At 42.4% G+C, this 23552-nt stretch overlaps 2 protein-coding genes across 14 annotated transcripts in view; one reads left to right on the top strand and one right to left on the bottom strand.

Moving 5' to 3' along the window:
- The window catches only part of Prepl (prolyl endopeptidase-like), a 35591-nt gene extending 17224 nt beyond the window's left edge, over window positions 1-18367 (top strand). For all 13 annotated transcript variants that reach the window (XM_005390952.2, XM_005390951.2, XM_013517574.1 and 10 more), the window contains 9 exons: window positions 2553-2769; window positions 3523-3708; window positions 8528-8725; window positions 11686-11861; window positions 12885-13101; window positions 16019-16168; window positions 16573-16696; window positions 17470-17543; window positions 17888-18367. In XM_005390952.2, the coding sequence (XP_005391009.1) occupies window positions 2553-2769; window positions 3523-3708; window positions 8528-8725; window positions 11686-11861; window positions 12885-13101; window positions 16019-16168; window positions 16573-16696; window positions 17470-17543; window positions 17888-17977 (1432 nt within the window). In that variant the 3' untranslated portion in view covers window positions 17978-18367. The remainder of the gene's footprint in view (window positions 1-2552; window positions 2770-3522; window positions 3709-8527; window positions 8726-11685; window positions 11862-12884; window positions 13102-16018; window positions 16169-16572; window positions 16697-17469; window positions 17544-17887) is intronic.
- Window positions 18368-18472: 105 nt separating this feature from the next.
- Window positions 18473-23552, bottom strand: part of Slc3a1 (solute carrier family 3 (amino acid transporter heavy chain), member 1) — a 36804-nt gene continuing 31724 nt past the window's right edge. The window contains exons 9-10 of the mRNA XM_005390946.2: window positions 22830-22946; window positions 18473-19081 (exon numbers count right to left, since the gene is read on the bottom strand). Of these exons, the coding sequence (XP_005391003.1) occupies window positions 18641-19081; window positions 22830-22946 (558 nt within the window). The 3' untranslated portion in view covers window positions 18473-18640. The remainder of the gene's footprint in view (window positions 19082-22829; window positions 22947-23552) is intronic.

The following is a 23552-nucleotide window of genomic DNA, read 5'->3' as shown; positions in this document are numbered from 1 at the left end:
GTGAGGTTGATAACCAAAACAAGAAAAGTAACACTTCATATCATGGAAAAGTTTAGAAAGACTTAAAAGATCTTATACAATCCCATTTTTAATAAGAAAGTCCAGGGTCATGTACTGTAGTTCACGCATTTTGAAGAAAGCAATATTTCTAAAGGGAAAGATCTAGACATAATTAAAAGACCTGATTTTTAATCACTGAAGAATGACCATTCCCCACCCACCTAAAATTTTTTTTGATCAAAATGCTATTCACTGTACAACTGCCAAAGCGGTGCTATCATCAGATACTCAGAACAGGGCTAAATTGGGAAGGTGTGGGAAGTAAGCTGGTCTCTGCAGCATCTGCCAGAGATCCCGGGGAAGCAGGCTCCAAGGAACCCTGAGTGTATTAAGTTGCGCCCAAACTGACATCTTTGAAAGTGCAAGAAGAATTTTGGAGGTATATCTGTAACATTTTTAAAAATTAGTATTTTTAAAATGCTGAAGTCCAGACAGTTTAAAAATTTACCAGAATTATACAGCTGATCATTAGCAAAATGTGCACCTTTTAACTCTTCATCCAAAACTCTTCCTTTGGGGTAAAACTTAAATCTTTAGGTAAGAAGGAGGATTACCTGGAATGACCCTTTCTGGAATGACCAGCAGGAGGTTCTAGTCTGTCTTCTTCCTAAGACTGATTGTATGGTTGGCGTTAGACAGACCATTTCTTGTTTTGTTTCTATATTTTATAATACTTTACTTAGGTTGCTTAAAGATTAGAGAATAATGTTCATAGAGTGATTCATTCATATAGTGATGGATTCATACAGATGTCTTGTAGGATGTATTTCTTGGCTTTAAGACTCATTTTTGAGTATACTTCTCTTTAAATATATTTATGCAAATTAAAAATTCATGCAGATCATTTTGAATTCACCACCTACATGTCCAAGTAATACTACTGAGTGGGAAATTGAAGTCTGCTACCCATGCAAGTATAATACCTATAACCAGTACAATTAAGAAAAAAGACATTTAATTATTAAAAGGTAAAATTTTGTTAATTATAACATGTTTCATTCATGTAAATTAATGAAGACAACCTGCAACTACCAGACTGTCTACCTTTGCATCGTCATTGATAAGTGTGGTGCCGGGCCTATATTATTGCTGTTTAAATGGTGCCCTTCAGTCAGTTTTTCTCCTTCAAGCTAAAACCCCTAATCCAGTAGAAGTGTTGCACACCTTTTAAGCATTGAGTTCTTGGCAATATGTAGAAGAATTTAAAGTATATATTCCTACAAAATTCTAAATTAAAGCTAACTGGAAAATGTATTGCACTAGGTGAAAAAATTGAATATATGGGTTCAACATATTTGGCTGTGTCAGGAAAAATGATGCATCTTTTAAAAAAAGATTAAAAAGAAATACACCCAAAATACTAGTAAGGGGGGGTTTCCTACTTTTCTAATCTTTTATAATAACTGCCAGTTTTTAATCATTGGGAAAGTAATTTTAATTTAAAAAATAAATATCAAGCCAGGCATAGTGGCACATACTCATAATCTCAGCATTCTGGGAGGCAGAGGCGAGAGGCCCACAAGTTCAAGCCCAGCCTGGGAAACTCAGCAACTTAGGGATAGTGTGTCTCAAAACAAAAAATTAAAAAGGGTAGAGGATGTGGCTTAGCACAAAGGCCAGGTTCAAGCTCCAGAAGCAGAAATAAATAAATATTAATACAGTAAATGGAGAAGGGCACCGGGCTCTACTTCTTCATGTTCCTTATCTTTTCTTTCCAAGAAATACTTTACTCTAGAACCACTTATGTTCTTACTTCCTCATAACTGCATATCTTCCAAGTAACTTCTCTTTTGACTTATCATCACAGAACAAACAGAACAGGTAAAATTGTGGAAAATAAAGAGCAAAGGGGTTGGGGGACTTACCCTACAGTCACATATTAAAGCGTATGATGCTACAAATAGTAGAGTAATATAATTCGACTGACAAGTAATAGAGACTAGAATATGTAACTCTGAAACAGACCCTCTTATGTGCGAAAACAGTGATACAAGAGGCATCACAAACTAATGAAGACTAAGATGGAGCAGTGGACACACAGACAGACAGGTGACGAAGGAAACACGGCCACGTCTTAGCAGTGATCGCATCTACTGCCAGGAATATTAGTGTTAGCTTTGCAGTTCTTTCAGTTTCTTTGTTTGAGAAACATTTGAGCTATAACTTTAGAAAAAAAAAAATAATCTCAAATGCCTCTGGATAGAGATGAGAAAAACAATAGCCATTTTAAAATGTTGGAGCAGTGTTTACTAAGGAATTTTTAAATTTTTTGACTGCATTATAAATTAACATGTAGGGGGCTGGGGATTTAGCTCAGCGGCAAAAGCGCCTGCCTGGCAAGCGCAAGGTCGTGAGCTCGGTTCCCAGTACCGGAGAAAAACCAAAAAAAAAAACCAAATAAATTAACATGTATTTCACTTCTGAAGTAGTGTGATTAATGAAGCGTGCATTTAAAATTTATTGCACTCTCATGTCTGTCTCTCTTTCTGTAGCTATTTTGTTTTCCTGTATCTTACAAAAGATAGTCGTTTCCTCACCATAAATATTATGAACAAGATCACTTCTGAAGTGTGGTTGATAGATGGCCTGAGCCCGTGGGACCCACCGGTCCTTATTCAGAAGCGAATACATGGGGTCCTCTACTTCGTTGAACACAGAGATGATGAATTATACATTCTTACCAATGTTGGCGAGCCTACAGAATTCAAGGTAATTCTAGATTCTCCTTGTCTCTATTTGTTAATTAAAAGGCGTCACACTTCCCTCAGCAACGTCTCTTGCTCTTAAGAGGTGACTGTTTTGTAGGCTTCACTGAAGTACAGAAATTGTTGCTACCTTCCTGGACATTGCCACTCCCATTTCTCTTTCCTTAGCGCTAATGCTTCTGTATGCTTTATTTGTGCCTTAAAAGTTGGTAAATGACACATATTCTATCCCAGTTATGTTTTCAAAACCAATCTTAATTGGACGTGGTAGCACACACCTGTAATCCCAGCCCTCGGGAGGCTGAGGCAGGAGGATTGTTGCAAGTTCGAGACCAGCCTGGGCTACAAAGTGAGCTCAAGGCCAGCCTGAACTGCATAGCGACACCCTGTCTCAAAAAGACAAAAGAAAATCTTAGCAGCTTAAAGGAGCAAACTCATAAGCTCACAGTTTTGTGACTTAGTAGTTCAGATTTATTTCCACTAGATTCACAGATGTAATCACAGCATGCTGGCTGTCGTTGCCCTTCCTCCAATGTCGCCTCTTTGGCTGTCCACTAAGCACCGGGCATACTGTCTCACCACCCAGCAGGCTAGCCTCGTCTTATGTGGTGATATTTGTACTTCCTCCTAGATGCAGAGCGAATTTCTGCTCATTTTTGTTAAAAAATGGCAACTCGTGTGGTCTGGTTTTCAGCGGTTTCATTTCCAGATGCTGCCTTTGTGTCTTGTTACTTAGCTCTAACTTTGTTCCACACAGCTAATGAGAACAGCAGCTGATACCCCTGCTATTATGAATTGGGACTTATTTTTCACAATGAAGAGAAATACCAAAGTCGTAGACTTGGACATGTTTAAGGATCACTGTGTTCTCTTCCTGAAGCACAGCAATCTACTTTATGTTAATGTGATCGGTCTGGCTGATGATTCAGTTCGATCTCTAAAGGTATGTGTGATTTACAAAAGACAGTATTATTAAAGTATGTACACAGTTTAGCTTAACATAAAATCAAGTTTTGGATAATGTGTACTTAAAAATACTTTAAATGGAATTTAGCATACTAGCTCTTTAGAGTTTAAGAGATGTATTTTAGAGTTGCTTGGCGGACTCAGCAAGTGATTTGATTTAAAATACCGTCTTGAAACATGGACTTCAAAAACAGGTGTCATTATATTTCTTTGTCCAGGTCTCTGTATATCGGGTATCTTCACAACTTTAGGTGTAGCTGGCACTCAGACCAACTTGGCATCTAGTGCGTGGCCACGGCCGCTGCTCCGTCCGTGTCCTCAGTGAGATAGCGGTCTTGTCCGCTGTTTCTGCCACAGCGTACTTGTATTCACACCATCTTCTCTTTGTTCTTACCCAGGGGGGGCAGACTTCGGTTTCTTTGAATACAGGGTGGCGGCAGGCTGCCTAGCAGGCCGTTGGATATTGCCTGTGGCGGCCGGGTAGGATAATCTGCCTTCATATGCGAACCTGATAAAGTTAGTGAATGGCAGCCTTATTGCTCACCTTTAAAGCAGCCTTAACAACTGAATGAAGCGAGCAGGCACAGAAGAAAAGAGGAAGGTGCCCTCACCGTTCTTGACAGGGAAAGTTTTTGAGCCAGTAGACTAGTAGCAAGCAACATGGACCGCTTCTACCTCCCTCACTCCAGTGTGGTCAGAAGTCCTGTTAAACTGCATTTCTAGTCAGTTTGGTGGCTGTTCAAAAAGTGGCATCAAAAATAGAATATCCTGTGGGGCACAAAGCAGAGGAAGAAATCTCTGGAAAACTTTTGTAGAGTAAGTTGAATTATAAATAGAGAAGATAGATAAGGTTTTACAGGTGCGGAGGAGTATTGTATTTGAGGAGGGAAAGGTCGTTCATTGAAGCTGTAAGCTGGAGATGCTCAAAAACAATTTGGAAAGCTGAGAATAATTCTGTTTCACTGAAGCATTTCTGGGGTGTGAAACTATGACAGTGTTTTTTGACTGTCGCTGTGAAGAATTTATGCATAAATTATGAAGGGGGAACATCTGACGTTTTGAGCAGAAGACCTCACTGGGTGAAGCTGTATTACGAGGTTGTCAGGCATATAAAGCTAGACTGAAGTGAAAAGAGGTAAGCGGCGGGAGGGTGGGTTTTGAGATTGTTACACTGGTGCAGGAAATATACAGCTCCCAACCTGCTGGATGTGAGATGTGCCGAGTTTGTGTTCCCTGAAATTAAAGGATGAATTCCAAGGAACAACAGAGGTTAAGAGTAGGAAAGGTTTAACGAGAGCTTCTGAGAGACAGGAGGCGCCCCAAAAGTGGGTTGCCGCTGAGGCCTTTTGTCAGGGGTAATTTATACAGCAGAGTCAAACTTCAGTCAACCTACAGGATTACAAGTACTGTATAGCTGCTTAGCTAACACTGGTCCGAAAGGGAAATGAGTGGTGTAGCAGGAGTACACGGAGAGGCCGGGAATATCGTTCGGCAGCGGCACAGCACCTGCCTGGCCAGCGCACGATCCTTGGTTTGATTCCAGGTACCGGAAAGAAAAAAACAGGGGTACATGAAAAGAACAAAGGCGTTTTGGGAAGGGAGGGGTCCAGATGATTTTGTCACCCAATGGGAGACTGATGCCTGTCTGGATTTCCTGCGCCAAGTGGTGCTAATTACAGTATAATCTCAACTTACTGTTTATCCCTTTGGAGGCACGTAGGCCCAGCTGTTGCGTCTGTGTCTTGCCTGGCCTTCTTCAGACGAGCCTCCAGCCACAGTTCTGATGTCTGTTTATTCTGCTCGCTTCCTTGAGAGCCCACGCCCTCTCTGAATATATATTTTTTCCATCTCACTTGGTTGCCTATAGTAACACGAGTGCAAATAAAAACTAAGGAGGACCTAAAACAACCGAAATTCTCCAGCTGCTCCCTAAAGTAAAATTATGGGCTGTAATAACCAGGTTCTTCAAGGACTATAGAGATATCCTAAAGAGGATGACGATTGACCTCAAGAATTTTCTTACTGTCTTTATCTCCTGGGTTCAAAGTGTTTCTTTTTGCTTGCTAATCTACCCAGAAATTCAATATCTTCATTACCGTCTGTATAAATACAGGAGAAAATATATACTTTTTAATGATGTATTTATTACAACAAAACCTGCCAAGAAAATTAGGAATGTCATGCAGAGTTTAACTCTACTATAATGTTTGGCTTTTATGTAAATACGACCTTTTATATTTTTATTAAATATTTCTGGGTGGTTTTTTAAGGTTTTACATTTGTTAGAGGTGTTAGAGATAGAATTAAAGGCAGGAAGAAAAATATGCTCTGCAGAGTGAGTCAGGCCAGTTAGAGTACGAAGAGAAATAAGAAAGGAGTACATTCTGTCAGCTGCAGAGCAGACTGGGGAAAAGGCATGCAGCTAAGTATTTCTGTTTTTAGAATACTCCTTGGATATGTACCAGTAAAAAAATAAAGTAATTCTTAGGTTAGCGGTATAGCTCAATGGTAGACCATTTGCCTAGCATGCATGAGGGCCCTTGGTTCCATCTCCAGCACCTCAAGAAAACAAACACAAATACATATTCTTCACTTTCTGTTGTTTTAACTTCTGTTAGATAACAGGTATGTATTCGGTATCCCCTGTCTCTTCCTTTCCTGACCCTACCCATACCTATTATGCCGTATGTTGTTAGGGCATCATCAGATGGAGTCATATATTACATTATGTACCAGGTGCCACTTAAACAGAATTTTGTAGATTAGACCCATTTTATGAAAGTATTGTACTGATTAATGACCACAGACAGTGCTGTGTTCAAAGGCACAAACTCTTTAACCATACAGTGAGTGGGTTATAAAGTAATTCTGTATGTAACATCTCTGCCTAGTGAGCACCTTAGAGATTTTTCTTAAAACTCAGTCTCAGCAATGGAAATGTAAAACCTCCTGTTCTTGCTTCCTGTCCTAAGTTATCACATCATCAGTATTTTGTGGTAGCATTTTCCCCACCAAAAGATGTTGTATAATGGGATGGATGATGCGTATGTAGGCAGACTGATTTTTTGTTTACTCTCTGCTTGACATCTGTTTTATTTGGCAGAGGCATCTGCATACACAGGCTCATTTTCTTTCAGCATGTTATGTCTTAATCATTCTTTCAATAAAGTGACTATAGTTTGCTGGTAGAATCCTAGAGCCAAACCTGTTTCTATCAGGTATCTAAGAAATGTCTGCCGGGCTGGGGATATAGCTCAGCAGTACAAGCGCCTGCCTGGCAAGTGCAAGGTCAGGAGTTCAGTTCCTGGCACCAAAAAATAAGAAAGTAGACTTCCTAAGAAATGTCTGCCTACCCCGCCAGCTTATTTCTGAGTGGTGTCCATGAATACCTGTGCAGATACTCTATAGGCTTCTCAGTAGGAAATGTGGTACACAATATCCTTGAGATAGTTAATACCTCTTTCTGCATCAGCTGGACAAACTAAAAAGTTCCACAGCCTTGTAATATTTTTGTTGTGAATAAAACGAATCTTGGTGCAGTTTGTCTTAGGAAAACACCCGAAAGACTTTTGACTTACTGGAGCCAGTTGGCCTAAAGCTGAGACAGTTTACTACCTGGGTCACCCAAAAACTGACCTAAAGTCTCACCAAAGGACAAAACCTTTTTCCTTGTCTCTCAGGCCAGGGAACCTTGTACCTTCCTTCTGGCACCTAGGTACCAGGCCTAAAATAATCCTCAGTCTGAGAAGAATAAATCAGGAGCTCAGAGAGACTCTCAAATGGGTCTCCTTATTAGTGTTTGGCAAAAATAGCTTCTTCCGTTTAATTAGAAGAAACCTGCTTGCTGGACATGAGCTCTGTGGCTGCCATTCCCGCAGGTTACACGGGGAGCTCTTTGCGCGCACATCCCCCGCTCCCCCTTTGCAGCAGAGCCTGCCCGTGATGTTGCTGTGCCGAGACCTCTGATTTTCTGAGGAATTTGCCCTTGCCACAATTACTCAGGAAAAGAAAGGCAATTTCTTTTAATGTTCTGATTCTTCGTACCACTTCTAACACTCTGTCAACGTGCTAACCAGAGCTCTTTAAAAGGTGTAAGCATGATGCTAGCAGAGGGCTTGAAGCCGGACCCCGCTGCTCCAAGAGAATAAATTTTGATTCCTTTCCTTTTTTCTTAAAGTTAAGAATCTCAGGCATAATGGCCGTAAGTCTCTCAGAGTAGATGTGCCTGGAAAGGTTTTGTTCTGCACAACGGTTAGCCTGGAAGCTAAAGTTAGAAACAAATTGTAACTGCTTCAGTGCTGCTGAGCCCGTTGGTAGCCAGGGAATAATGACTGTCATCACTGGGCTGTCCAGGCAGCAGGCTGAGGGCTGGGGGGGAAATTATTCAAAATACACACATCGAAGCGTTTTATGTTCTGTGAGAACAGATCGTGGAGCCGTCGCTGAGTTTCAGAATTACCATTTCATTTGCTTGTAATCTCAACCATTCTGTGACTTTATTATCCAGATTTATACCCAGAATAAACTTACGTTAAAGGAGATTTCATGTAAATCTAGAATCCTGGTAAGCCTCTTCTCTATAGTGGTTCTTTATTGGTGATTAGTGTAGTTTTATTTCTTAGCTGAAAGACACTTTTTTGTGATGAAGTACTGTAATCCTTAAATGATACGTCATGTATCGATAGAAAGGAAACCGGATGTCTGTGTCATTTTGTTCTGAGCAGACTCAAAAACCTAATTAATGATACTTAGTTACGTGTAGATAAAGAATGAAAGTAAGTATTTTATTTCTTTAGCTTCCTCCTTGGGCCTGTGGATTCATAATAGATTCAGGTTCTGACCCGAAGAACTGCCCCTTTCAACTTTGCTCTCCGATTCGACCCCCAAAATACTACACGTACAAGTTTGCAGAAGGCAAACTGTTTGAGGAAACTGGACATGAAGACCCGATCACAAAGACTAGTCGGATTTTACGTCTAGAAGCCAAAAGCAAAGTAAGTGTCTAGAATGTCTACTTTCAGCTCCCATTATTGAAAGCCTGCTATGCTGTGATTACATCAGAACCACTTTCCAAAATAGATCCCTTACATCATAGTGTAAGATCCAAGTGATTTTAGAGAGTACGTGGGGTTTTTATTTAACATTATTACTCAGGTATTTACTTGAACATGGAGTAGAAAACTTACAGGTAACATTTTAAACGCTTTATTTTACACGTTGTTTGTATTTGAATTTTAAAAGCTAAATAAAAATGTAAATAGTCAATGGTGTGCAGTTATGGCAAAAATTAGGAAGGTATGGTAAGCAGCTGACAGAGTGAGCTAGACTAATCCGGGCCCTGACCTCATGGAGCTTAAATTTTAAAAAAATAAAATAAATAATAAAAATAAAAAACAAAGAGCTTAAATCTAGCAAGGAAGATGCCAGAAGTTGAAGAAGTAATTACTAATGTTCTGACTGATGCAAAAGGAAACAGATTACATGGAAACATGGCCGAGGGACTTTACGTAGTCTAGAGCGATGAGGGAAGCCTCTGAGAAGGTGCGTCTCAGGTAGGACCTCTGGGATGACCCAGAGGGAAAGGAGGAAGGGGCCTGGGATCCCATTTTGTGCAGAGGCCCCGAATTTGTGTAGAAGTGATACAGTTGAAAACTGTAGAGGAAGCCAGTAAGACCAAAGCATACAAAAAGACAAAAAGAAAAGGGCCAGGTGTGGTAGCACACACCTGTAATCCCAGCACTCGGGAGGCTGAGGCAGGAGGATCGTTGTGAGTTTGAAACCAGCCTGGGCTACAAAGTAAGCTCAAGGCCAGCCTGAACTGCGTAGCAACACCCTGTCTCAAAAAGACATTAAAAAAAAAAAAAAAAAAAAGACCAAAGCTAGAAAAGAGAGAAAGATTGGTAGGGAGAATAGAGCAGTGAGAAACAGAGAAGGAAATAACAGATACCCGTATTCCATAGGCTAAATATACTAAAAATACCCAAAGACTACACATAGAATTTACAAATGTGTACTACTAGAGAACAAAGTAATACATAAACTATAGCCTTGATTGAAGGACTTTTTAGACCTTAACATATCATATATCTAATAATTTCACATGCTGTAGCAAAGAATAACATTATTTTTCCTTATGAAATTTTTTTCTTTTATTCATTGATTTTCTTTTAATGTCTTTAAGCAAATATTATTTTTGTATTTCGAAAACAGTATACACATTCACAAGAACATACTTGCAAAATACAGAATGTGTAAAGTTTAAACCACTGCCTTTTGTTCCCATTTGCTGTATGTCTTAGAAAGAAACAGTTAACCCTTTACTCGTATCACCTTCCAGATTTTGTTGTTGTCAAAATGTATACTTTGGGGATTTAATTTTACAAACTAGGGTTATACCAGTGTACCAAAATGTTGCAATTAGTGTACCACAAATGGAGAAAAAATCAAGTGCTTGGAGAGCCAAGGGACTCCCCGGGCACCGCGGTAGAAGCCACGCTGAGTGGCAGCTGCTCCTCCTCCCCACAGCTGTCCGTGCTGCTGAGAAGCTCCGGGACCTGGCCCAGCACAGGACTCGCAGCCATCTCTACCTCTTCCTCTTCAGCCGGGGGTCCTTCAGGTTATATAGTTGGAGGTTAGGGAGAGACAAGGACATGAATGGAACATGATTGTCTTACAGAAATGAGTTTATGTCATGCTTTATAAAAATAAATCTTACTCAGAAGGGAAAATTTACTTACATTGCCGTGACAAGCTGGGTATGATGAAGAGTGGAAGGGAGATTTCTTCCTATTTGATAACATGCTGGTGTGTCATTTTATTGCCCCAGAATGAAGTTTTGAAAATGAAAACATTATGGTGATTTGGTTGTATTAGTTTTGTATGTAAACTAGTGCTATTTTGTTTAATTTATTTAAGCAAAGTAAGAACCAACTTCATGCTGGGTGTGGTGACACACGCCTGTAATCCCAGCATGTGGGAGGCTGAGGCAGGAGGATTGCCATGAGTTCAAGGCCAGCCTGAGCTACATAAGTGAGTTTTTCAAGGCCAGCCTGCACTACATAGTGAGACCCTGTCTCAAAAATAAACAAACGAAAAGAACCAGCTTCACCCTTTTTCTGTGAAATGAAAATCAAAGGTAGTCCTGTTTTCTGCATTTTTTTCTGTTGGAGGGTGCTGTGTTTCAGTCAACTGGAATTAATGAGTTTGAGCTACAGCAGCAAATACTGAGACTTAATGGCCATTTAAGTGTTAAATTTATGAAATGCATTTGAACCACTTTAAAATGTTTTAAATAAATAGGCTTTGGAAAAGAATGTGAATGGTTATCAGTAAAATGAGTAAGAAATTTCAGGTCATAATGGTTGAGAAATGTGACTTTAGAAGACAGAACACTGCACTAGTAAAACTTCTTAATGCAGAGATGAGACTTGTCAGTGTCTCACCCTAGACATAGGAGGAATTCTGTACTAGGAATTCTATTTCCTGCGTTAGTAGGTGTTTCGCCCTGACCCAAAAGAAAAAAATAGTACAGTAATAATACTAAGTAAATAAGTTTTGTTTTTGGAAACAGGGTCTCACTTTGTAATTCAGACTGGTCTTGAACTCACTATGTAGCCCAGGCAGGCCTCAAACACACAGCAATCCTCCTGCCTCAGCCTCCCAAGTGCTGAGAACAGGCATGTGAAGAAGTCTTTTATAATCACTTTACTGTCATGAAAAGCCATGTTTAATAAAACATTTTCAAGCCAGTCTTGCTGCTGTTTTCTGGTTGATACTGTGGGTCAGCAAGGGAATTGAAACCAAGAACAATGGGAGAACATAACCCTATTATCATAAATGAAGTTCACGTATAGCATGAAGTAGGACAGAGGGGAGTTGCACGCTTCAGTGTGTTTTAAATTCCAGGTAAAGCTGCTTTAAAAGGCTCTTTACATGCGCGGTAATTCATTTCCAGGATGGCAAATTAGTGCCAATGACTGTTTTTCACAAAACGGACTCCGAAGACTTGCAGAGGAAACCTCTCTTGGTGCACGTGTACGGAGCTTACGGAATGGATTTGAAAATGAACTTCAGACCCGAAAGGCGGGTCCTGGTGGAGGACGGATGGATACTAGCTTACTGCCACGTTAGGTGAGTCAGCGCATTTGCGCCGGCGTGTGAGTTCTAGAACATTCTGACACGTGTCAGATATCCAGAGCTCCAGCATACACCAGAGAGCCCCAGACTGTTTCCTCAGTTGTCCTGTTGGCTTTATGTGTTCCTAAATCTGTGCAGGTGGAATTTGACCCTCTAACAGATTAGTTAATTCAAAGAGCAAAAGGATAGATTCTTAGGATTTTAAAATGTGTAGTCTTAGATTACAGTTTCCACTGAATTCTCCTTAGTTCAGTTAAACAGCCTCTTAAGCTCTACTCCTCTTTTCCTGTCTAACTTCCATTTTATTTTATAGTTTTTCTCAAGACACAAATATAATTGTTTTCTCCTTGAAATCCTCCTCTGCCTCCCGACTCTAGAACAAAGTCCAGCTTCCTCAGCCAGGTCTCCTCATGACCTGGCGGGTCACTGTGGTGGCATCCGTCACCCCGGCCCGCGCCCACACTGCGCCTCGCCTGCCCCTGCCGTCCTCCTGCCCAGGAGGAAGTGGGCGTTCTCCTCCACCACGCACCTCCCCCGCCGCCTCCGTGAGCACAGTGCTGACGCCGGTGTGCACCCTGCCGTCTCCCACGTGGTGTCCTAGCTCTGCTCCTCTGACACCTCCTGTGCACTTGCGTGAGAGCAGCGACCACAGCACTTGGTGACGTTTCTTCCCTCCCAAAGCTGTGCCTCTCTATGGCAGTCTCCGCTCGTTTGCATGTCCGGGGTCTGCACTCAGTCCCCGAGAAGCAGGGGGCAGCGCTGCGAACGTACTTGCCGAGTTCGTCCTTGATGGTCTGCATCAGGGGTTGGCAAACCTTTTTCTGAGGAGCTAGACAGTAAACACTTTAAGCTTTACTGTGCATGTCCCTTCTTGTGGTTTCCCCCAGCCTTTAAAAATAGAAAAAAAAATGTTTGGCTTGAGGACCTTACAAAAGCAGGCCTCCAGGTAGTTCGCTGACCTCTACCCGCATCGTTACCATTCTTTACCACTGACATGTTTCTGCCCTTTAATTTCAGGGGAGGTGGTGAGTTGGGCCTCCAGTGGCACGCTGATGGCCGCCTGACCAAAAAGCTCAACGGCCTGGCTGACTTAGAGGCTTGCATTCAGACGCTTCACAGCCAAGGCTTTTCCCAGCCAAGCCTAACAGCCCTGAGCGCTTTCAGCGCTGGCGGGGTGCTTGCGGGAGCCTTGTGTAATTCTGCTCCAGAGCTCCTCAGGGCTGTGGCTTTGGAGGTGAGTAAACTCTGTCTCTCCTGTTTGCAGAAAGGGGCAAGCGTGAAGCTTCAGGCCGCACTAAAAACAAAGTGTTACAGTTTTACCACAGCGTAAGCCTGTGACGGAGCTTTTAAGTTCAAATGCAGAATTATTGCTCTAGAACTTCTAAAACTGTTCTAATTTTACTGTCTGTGGTTTGCTTACTATTCTCTGACAGTATTCTTCACTAATTTTTAGGAATTCCCCTGGGAGGTGAGTAGCATTCCCACTGAGCGTTTTCTGTCTGTCAGAACTGTAGAGCTGATGGGAAGGAGGTGAGGTGCACAGGCCTCGCGGTTCCAGAAGTTGGGTAGAACATCCATGGCTCCGGAGTGCATTACCTCCTCTGACTCTGCCAGTTTGACACTGCGCTGCTCATCAGCTTTTAGTCCTGCATTTAGGAGGTTTTTTTAGACACTACATTTTTAATGGTCTTTTGAATATAGTTTCCTGTACTTTAATTGAAATGCATCTTGTTCTGAAATGGCCGTATAGCATCTTCCTATAGTTATCCAAAATCGTGAAGCTACATTGTAGCAGTTGGTTTTACCCCTTGTCTCTCTCCTGCTTCCTGTTAGATAGTCTAGAAATCACTGACTGGGCTGGGAGCAAGTAAATTGTTTTGTTTTGTGTCTTGAGGGTGAGGGGTACACAAGGTGAGCTTTATAGTAAGTATTAAATAGCCCTAATCTGAAGATGTACTTTTAAAAACTGGAGAAGCTAACTTGTAACCTGTCCACAATGATAGTAGAATCATTTACAATATAAAGAACATGGAACACCATTCTTGACTTCCATAATTAGAAAGGAAATTTTTGTTTTGTTTTTTTGTTTTTTTTTTCTGGTACCGGGAACCGAACTCACGACCTTGCGCTTGCCAGGCAGGCGCTGTGCCGCTGAGCTAAAGCCCCAGCGCCCTAGAAAGGAAATTAACAGAGGTGTGTGTGTAAGGATGCTAGTCCTGGGTTACTTTATTTTAGAGGAGAATTAGAGACAACCTAAATAGCCAGCAGAAGGGTATTCGTGCATGAGTCAGAGTTCTCCATCACAGGCAGCAAAAACTGGCATCTAGTGTATCAATAGGGAAAGGCAGGCTCTGTTGGTAAAGTGGATTTTCTCAGCGCAGAAAAGGAGTTCAGACGCCCACTGGAGCGCTGGTTAACAGTAACACAAGGGAAAGCTGAGAGCCTGCGATCTGAGGAACATAAGGCTGAATGAAAAGGCAGGCTCCTTCTTGCTAAATGTTTCTATGCTGCTTATGAGCCAGTGGATGGGTTTGTCTTTTACCTTGGATATTTTCCAGATTTCCTTCAGTAACATTTACTTTTAATGTAAAGTTTTAACTGGTGAAGTAAAGTGTATAGGTTAGGGGAACTTTTCACATTTAAAATTTTTGTTGTTGTTGGATTGTTTGTTTTTGATAGTAGGGAATGAACCCAGGGCCTTTGTACTGAGCTACGTGACCAGCCCTTTTTAAAAAGTTCTTATTTTGAGAACCAGATGTGGTGGCACACTCCTGTCATCCTAGCATTTAGAAGGCTGAGGCAGGAGATTGCAGTAAGTTTAAGGCCAGCCTGGGCTACATAGTGGGTTCAAAGCCAGCCTGAACCACATAGCAAGCCCCTGTTCTCAGGAAAACAAAAACACATTATACATGCATACAAACTTTTATTTTGAGACAGCGCTCAAAACAGGGTCTCACTAACTTGCCCATATTGGGGTCGTGCTTGCCTCAGCCTCCCAGAGTGCTGGGAGTACAGGTATATGCCATCACACCTGGCTAAAAACCTTTAGTTGTGTTAAAATAGGAAAATGGACCGGCTTACCCACTGTTAATTGCACAGCTCAGCAGCACTAAGTACGTGCATGTTGCTGTGCGGTCTCTGGACTTGCGTTTTCATCCTGCTGAGTTTCAGTGCTGTACCCGCGGAACAAGTCTCCATGTCCATGCTCCCCACCTTGGAATCATCCCTGCGCCTTTTGTCTGTATGAATTTGACTACTCTAGGCACCGCCTCCAGATGGAATCATACAAAATTCGTCTTTTTTACCTAGCACTGGGGAGGGACCCTAGGGCCTCATGTACGCTAACCACACATTCTGCCGCCTGTTATTGTTGTCATCGTCGTCGTTGAGACAGGGTCTCGCTGAGGTGCCCGTGCGGCCTGGACTTTGATCCCCCGTCTTCGTGTTCTAGGTTCGCTGAGATTACAGACATGCTCCACCATTCCCAGTTTGGGATGTGTCTTTTTGATACTGGCTTATTTTACTTAGACCGTCTCTTAGGCTCATCCGTATTGCAGCAGGGGCCGTCTCATTTCCTTTTCCAAGGTGACTAATCCTGCGTTGTAAGTCTGTACCACACGTTGCCCGTTCATTCACTCGGGCTGTGTCCGTCTGGCTCTCAGTAATGCTGCCGAGACTGGGCCGTCAAGACCCTACTCTCAGTCCCCTCGAGTATGCACACGGTGAAGTTGTTGGCTTTTAAGGTAATCCCAAGTTTAACCTCGGTGAGGAGCCACCATCGCTTCCCACAGTGGCTGCGCCATTGCACGCTTCGGCAGTGTCTGCGGAGTCCAGCCTCTACCAACACTTGATGGTTTTCGGTTGTTTTTTAAACAGAGAAGCCATCCTAATAGTGTGACATAATATTTATCACTTCTATATAGGAAAAAACACACCCGTAAAGGGGACCAAACTAAACACAATTGTGAAATTAGAAGATAAGCCCTTTTTGTTAGAAATGCCATTTAAGGAGCTGGATGCGTTAAAAAGCCAGTTGTCCATCACTTTTTATGGATGAGACCGAGTTGCTAGTCCGGGGGTTTATGCACTGTGTTTCTGAAACCCACCTTACCAACTTGGTTGAAATAGAAGTTTGTTTGGCTTCTTTTTAGGCGCCTTTTGTGGATGTTCTCAATACCATGATGGACACCACTCTTCCCCTGACAATCGAAGAAATAGAAGAATGGGGGAACCCTTCATGTGATCAAAAGGAAAAGAACTACATAAAGTGTTACTGTCCTTATCAAAATATCAAACCTCAGGTAATAATTACAGTACAGTCTCCTGAAGTGACAGAAAAGCAGAAGGGTGGTCACCCGAGCTACGGCGGGAGTTGGCAGGGCTTTGGGGATGTCTCCACTCACGGGACCCACTCATCTCTCAGCGCCATCTCTGCCCATGCTGCACGTTTGTTTCTGATTAAAACCTCAGGGCAGTGGCATTCCTGTGCCTTAATTACTAGATTAGACGACCTCCGTTTTCTTTAGACAAGAGGAGGCTATTCCAAATAATAAGTAGTCTAGTTCTGTAATACTAGGTTCTTTCAAGAATATCCAACAGGAAAAACTTCTGGCACTTAGGGGGAAATTTGGAGGTAAGTAACTCTTTTCCATAATTTTAGAGAAGAGACTGTAAGAAGTGAACTCTGTGCATCTGTTTCTTTTAGCATTATCCTTCAATCCACATCACAGCTTACGAGAACGATGAGCGTGTTCCTCTGAAAGGAATTGTAAACTACACAGAGAAACTCAAGGAAGCTGTCATGGAGTATTCTAAGAACAGGGGCGAAGGTAGGAGGCCAGCGGGACGCAGGGAACACAGCTGACAGACGGGAACCCTCAGCATCCTGCTCAGAGAACCACGGCTCATGCTCAGACCAAGTCATCTGCCCATGATTTAAGACATACACTTGTTTTCCTGTGTTGACTTCCCAGTTAAAGACTGTGCACCTGACGCAGAAAAGTAAATTTAAATATCAGCTGTAACTTAGAGATGTACTCTCAAACAGTTACTCATTCATTTAACATTTGCTGAGACATTCTTTGTGGGAAGCTCCAAAAGAGTCTAGGTTTCTGCTTTGGAACTTAAGTGCCCAAACTATTGGCGTTAATTTCTTAGTTCTTTTCATTTTCACTAGATAAGAACGCTTCCTTTTGGCGGTGAAACCGCAAGCCAGGATACTCAGGGTTCAGAAGGAGGAGGAGCCCACCGCAGTCAGGGTTTGCCTGTACCCAGCTCCACTTTTAGTCCCACCCAGGAGTACGTGTGGTGCTTCCAGAGTGCAGGACTCTTGGGTTCTGCAGGCTCTTGCCTCCCTCCTCCCACCACAAAACTTCTCCTTGTGGTGCCCCGGCTCCTCCGACCAGCGTCCTCTGGCACGGGGCCTCCAGCCCTCCCATCTTGGGCAGCTGCCCCTCCTTCCCTCTTTGTTGGTAGTGCTGATGGTGGTGTTGGCCGGGTTCGTTTGCTACATTTTTGAATAGAGTGCTCAAAAGGACAGAGAAGAAATGCATCTCAGTGTTACAAAAGACCTTCTGATTGTTTTATGTGTTACCTCTTCCAGGCTATCAGACCCCCAATATTATTTTGGATATTCATCCCGGAGGGAATCACGTGATTGAGGATTCTCACAAAAAGGTACGTTACCCTGCTCGCTCAGCTGACGGCTTACCCAGGTAAAGCTGGGCCATGCTCAGTGTTGCCGTGGTCATAGCAGGGTGTGTGACAGCACTGCTTGGTAAGTAAGTGTCCACTGCAGGGGAAACTGACCCACTGAGTCAGTGCAGGGCAGAGGCTCTCACGCTTGGTAAGGGAGCGCCAGCCAAGAAAGGAGATGACGTCAGCAGTGCAAGCCCTCTGCTTCTGTGCCCAGCAAAAATACCCCTGCCATAACTTGCTGACTTCAGTTGGGTGAAAAATTTAGAACACTGAAATTATACCGCAGAGTCCTTCTGTCTAATTTTAAAATGTGTTTCTTTTAGATCACCGCCCAAATTAAATTCCTGTATGAAGAACTTGGACTTGACAGCACCAGTGTTTTTGAGGATCTTAAAAAATACCTAAAATTCTGAAGTGCTACATACAGCTGGGATTGGGAGAGGCTCTGACATATTCCAGTCTTATTTCCAGTTGGGTTAGCAAAAGTGAGGTTTTAGTTAATAGAGAAGTTTTTACCCGTTGCTTATCCATCCAAGTTGTGCTTAGTCTGCATCTCAGCCACACATGCTGTCCCTTCCACCAGTGCCCACGCCCTCACCCTGGGCGGTTTGCAGGTGGTCTCCTTAGAAGGGCCGGGCCGCCCTCCAGTCAGAACTTCGCCTTTGTCTGCTGTGCTAAGGTTTTCTTTGAACACTTTACAGTCAGTGTCCTCGCTCTTTGCTAGTGAATATTTTTAGTCACCTGTGGTAGTGAGTCACCTTCCAGTTTCTGTGGCTGCATTTTAAGGAGAAAGAGCTTTCTTCAAATTGAAATTCACAGATTTTGAATAATCTTGGGTCCTGCGGGGTTTGGATCATCTCCTATTGATGTTATTTAATATTTACATGACAAGTTCCTCCAAGCGACAGTTTTTTTAAACATTTTATTATTATTTTACACCTCTGAGAACCTTTCCTAAAGCAGTTACATTCAAGTGACAGCAAGTGAGACTGAGTGACCGCTTGTGAAGTCTACCCAGCAGCGTGCTCTGCGTGAAGTCAGACACAAGTGCGGGCGTCAGCGTCTTTGAGAGTTCCCTAGCACACGCTGTACAGTATGTTCAAGGCGCTGGAGTAGCAGGCTCGATTGGAAATAAAGCATCTGTCTCTGAACGCCGCTTGCTGATGCAGGAGATTCTTCGTGTTGTACTCCAGGATTAACCCTTCTCCCTCCTCCAGAGAAACGCCAACCGAGTCAACCTCACTGCGCTCGGAGGCGGGGTTGGTACTTACTCTGACTCTCAGTTTTGTAGGGAGCCCTAAGTTCATTTCCTGTAGATTTAGCAGCGTTGAGTCTCCAAAATTCAGAACCACAAGAAAGACCCTGTCTATGCCGTCCAGCTCCCTTGTGTACACGACAGAGTGGCTGGCGTTGCTCAGAAGGCAGAACCAGCCCCTGTTGATGAGCAGCTCGTTGGCATGAAGTAGACTCAACTCTTGGTACAGTTTCAAAGCCGAACTTGGCTGAGTCTTTTGGACCTGTTTTTTCAAAAGAATATTTACATAAATGTTTGATTCTAGGACTTTTTAAAAAAATATTTTAGTACCTAGTAAGGAATTCCCTCCCCCAGTTGCTTGTGTTCTGCCCCTGAAAATAACTGCCAAATTATATGCATTAATAAGTAGATAGAATAGGTTATATAAAAACTGATAGTGTAGATTCAGCCGTGCAGCTTGTCTGGAAGTCCCGACAAGTTGACTCCATTGTAGAAATTGTGAAACAAGTGTTCACACCCAAAGTAACGTCACTGTGTTTACGTAAGGAACATGACTGGGCTACAGTGTAACTGCCAAGTGCAAGGACAAAACCTACGTGGCCGTGGGCCCTGAGAACCCGTGATGCGTCTGGGCCGACATGATCTCTTCTGTAGGTTAACGCGTAGGCTGCAGCAGACACGTATGTCTTGCACAGCTAATGATGGAACAGAAAGTTTCAAAAGAAGATACAAAGCGAAAAGCTGCTCAAAGGGAAAGATAAAAATTGTAGAGATTGCTTTTACCATGAAAAGATATGGCTGAGTTTATTTTAGATTTGAGTTTATTTTACAGCTAGATAAAACATACATATTCATGTATTTTTCTTACTTTTTCTTCCTGAACGTTTCACACGTCTTGCTCTTATAATATAGCCTTCATAAGTGTCATTTTAATGGTAAATATTCTTTTTAGGGGTACCCGGAATCGAACTCAGGACCCTGTGCTTGCCAGGCAGGTGCTGTGCCACTGAGCTACATCCCTGACCTTAATGATAAATATTCTGTGAAATGGTTACACCATACTTGACATTCCCTTTGTTCCCCCTCCCATATTTTATATTATTTATTTAAGGATAGATTGTCAAGAAGATGATTATGTCAAAGAGTGTGGACTTTTGATGCATAATGCCAAATTATTCTTCATAAGAGCTGTTGCCAAATCAACCATGGTGTTCATTTCACTGTACTTTTGCCGGCCTTGTTGCTGGGTGGTGGTTTTTATTGTTGTTATTGTTCTTTAGGGGTGGATGCTTAATATGTGTCTTCAATGAATATCTCATAGGTGTTTGAAAAAGTGTATTCTCTGTTTATCAGGAACAAATATTTATGGTATATGTATATGACTTGACAGAGTTACTACCAGCATTTTCTGTAGCTTAGGTAATGCATGAAAAGCGCATAGTACAGTTCCAGTCACATGAAAACTGCTCAGTACTAGCTATTTTTTTTGTCTCAAGTCCTTATAATTGTGAATTTGTCAGTTTTCTTCACATTTATCAGAGTATTTGTTTTATATCTTTTGAAGGTACTGTAACATGCATAAAGACTCATGATTGTAGTGGACTATTTTTTTTTTCAAATTTTAAAAATTGCCTTTGCCTCATATAATGCTTTTCATACTGAATTCTATTTTGTCTGCTATTAAAAATTTCCAAGCTTGCTTTTTGTTACTCTGTTTTTTGACTGGGACACCTATGCACACAGTACAAAATTGAGTTGCAAAAGAATACATACAGTGAAAAGGTTTTCTTCAACTGTTTTCTAGCTTTCCGGTTCTCCTCCCTGAGACACTGTTACTGTTTCTGGTCTTCCATTTTCATGTGCCATAGAATTGTGTGCCTCTGCAAACTCAAGTAGACACATTTTCTTCACGCAGATGGTGGCACGTTACCGTTCTGTCTGGTTTTTTATTAATATATATGAGAAATGGTCTCCTGTCAGTTCAGCTCTTCTCATATACTTACTCTTTTTAAAAGCTGAATCCTACTCCCACAATTGATTGGACTGCTTTTCTACTGATAACATGTTAAAAGCATTTTTAGAGTCTTACAAACAATGCTGCTGTCAAGATCCTTGTATATTTATCATTTTGTACATCTGCAAATATTCCTAGATACAGATACCTAGAATATCTGGTCGGAAAGTACATTTTTTATTCTGATGGCTGAGCAGCAAGCTTTCTGTTACTGTTTGCCTGCTGTATCTTTAATTCTTTAGGTCCTTTGTTTTAACTGTGTCTCTTCTATCTGAATTTGGTCTTATTACCTAGTCTTTTTTTTTTTCGTTTTTCTCTGGTACCGGGAACCGAACTCACGACCTTGTGCTTGCCAGGCAGGCGCTTTTGCCGCTGAGCTAAATCCCCAGCCCCATTACCTAGTCTTTTGATAGGTAAATTTAACTTCTTCATCTTTGTGATTACCGTATGTTCAGCATAATCTCAAATTTCTTACTTTATCTTTGATAGTTTTGTTTGGGTTCTTTGCCTTTTTAAAAGCCTTTTTACTGGATCCGTGGTTTATGTAGGTTGTTTTCCTTCTAATGTTCTTTGAAAATGTTTGCCCTTCTATTGGTTACTCTTAAAATTATAATGACCTTTTAATACAAGTTTTTGTCAACATCCAGAACAAGGAGTGCTCAGGTGTCAGCGTGACACGGGAACTGAGGTTTCAGTTGTTCGCACTTAACAGTCACCACGGTTACAGGGCACCCAACCGCTCAAGTCTAGACTTACTCTTTTTCCACCCATGAAGAAGATGAATGAACGTTAGCCTGCCTGCACACACATCGCTTCTCCGCCTACCCCTCTCTACCACTTGCCGTGTAGAAATAAGTCACTAATATTTTTGTGCTAGAATACATTGTCCACACTGTGCATCAAAAATTAAGCAGGGCATGATGGCACATGCCTGTAATACTGTACCAGATTTGTGGCACTGAGGCAGCAGGTTTGCATATTCAAGCCCAGCCTGGGTAACTAGTGAGACCCTGTCTCAAAATTTGAAAAGGCTATGGATGTAACTCAGTGAAGGAAGATGATAGATGATAGATAAATAGATACTCTGTTTTATTTTCAACTGGATTTTTTTTTTATTGGTTTGTTGGTGGTGTGTTACTTTGCTTACAGTACCGGGGATTGAACCCAAGGACCATTGAACTGCATCTCTAGCCCTTTTTAATTTTTATTTTGAGAAAATGTTTTACTAAGTTGCCTGGGCTGGCCTCAAACTTGAAATCCTCCTGCCTCAGCCTCCCCAGTAGATGGGATTATAGGGGTGCATCACCATACCGGGTAGCTATCCAAGAATCCTTGGAAGTGCTTGGAGTGGGGGATTTGTGAGAACAGGAGGGTAGTATGGAGTTATGTATCAGAGGAACCCTGGGAGTTTCCACAGATTACTTAGACATTTGGACTGGAGAATTATAAATGTGTTAGGCATCCTCATACAGTGCAGATCAATTCTCTTCCCCTAAACTGATGTAGATTGTTTTCCAGTGAAATTTTCACTCGTGCATAACACTGGTTCTTGACCAGTTAGGACAGAAAAAAGTACAGGCAAAAGCCAAAGGGTGTGCTTTTCTAGAAGAGTGAGAGAGAACTCCTGCCTTCTGTTTGTTCAGGAAAACAGCCTTGCTTTCAAATCCACATTAACGAGGCGGCGATGACTCAGCCTGTCCGCCCACCTCGCTCCTGCCTTTTGAGGGGAAGAGAAGGAAGGGTAGCTGAGCCAGTCACTCCAAAGAAGAGCTGTATATTAATGATTTTTCAGGTGGCAAGCTTGTGGTCCAGTTCGTATGTTCACAAAAGCATGATTTGCAAACTTCCTGCAAATAGAACTACAAGGGAGGCCTGTGAGGGAGTTAAAGAACGTCACTGGCCACGGTTTTAGACACACGGGGTGAGTATGTGCCGTCCATTCCAGAAGCTCATTCTCTGTTTCTAAAGTCAACATAAAATCGCCCTCGGAACTCACCTGGACGTTGACAGTGTGGTAATCGGAGTTGGCAGGTAACCAGGTGTGATTTCCTTCAGAAAACCCAGCGTTCGAACTGTTGTCCCACTGCATGGGCGACTTCGAAAGGAGAGTACTCTGTCAGAAGGCCAGAAGGACAGAGCAGTTGTCGGTTATTAATAGTTAAATCCCCTTTGCTGCTTCGTGATTTACCTCATCGCCGTTCAGTTCCCTGTAGTTCTTAGCCCATGCCTACGTTACGCCTTAGCCAAGGCTAGACGTTCAGGGCACAAGCCAGTTTTGTGCTTGTCCATGGGAAAGGGCGAGTAGCCCCTTGGGTTTGAATAGACTACAGTGACTGAACTCTCACATGATGGTCATTTTTTCTGCCCTTCCCTAAAAGTGAACAGTAGGATTTCAAATCGTGCCGTTACCAATTCATGCTACTTCACCCCACTGGGTTGCGCTGCTGGTGAATTCTGGAACACTGCCGGCTACCAGTGAGCCTGAACCTGCCTGGCCCATTGCTCCGGTGTGGTTATTCCACCTGAGTGCGCACACACAAACTTGGCTGATAGAGAAGTTTCATCGTAACCAAATATTTGGGAAATTAGGTCCCGTGCAAGGGAGAGCTAACCATCCAAATTAAAGGTTCAGGATCAGCTGTCTACCCAGCCACACAATTGTGAGGGCCCTGGCTTAGACAAAAGCAGAATGGGAGCCACCCAACATGGGTGCTGGGTT

This window comes from Chinchilla lanigera, unplaced genomic scaffold (genome assembly GCF_000276665.1).
Source record: "Chinchilla lanigera isolate Chin_1 unplaced genomic scaffold, ChiLan1.0 scaffold00040, whole genome shotgun sequence".
In the NCBI taxonomy this organism is placed as follows: Eukaryota; Metazoa; Chordata; class Mammalia; order Rodentia; family Chinchillidae; genus Chinchilla; species Chinchilla lanigera.
This window is presented reverse-complemented; position numbering and strand designations above follow the sequence as displayed.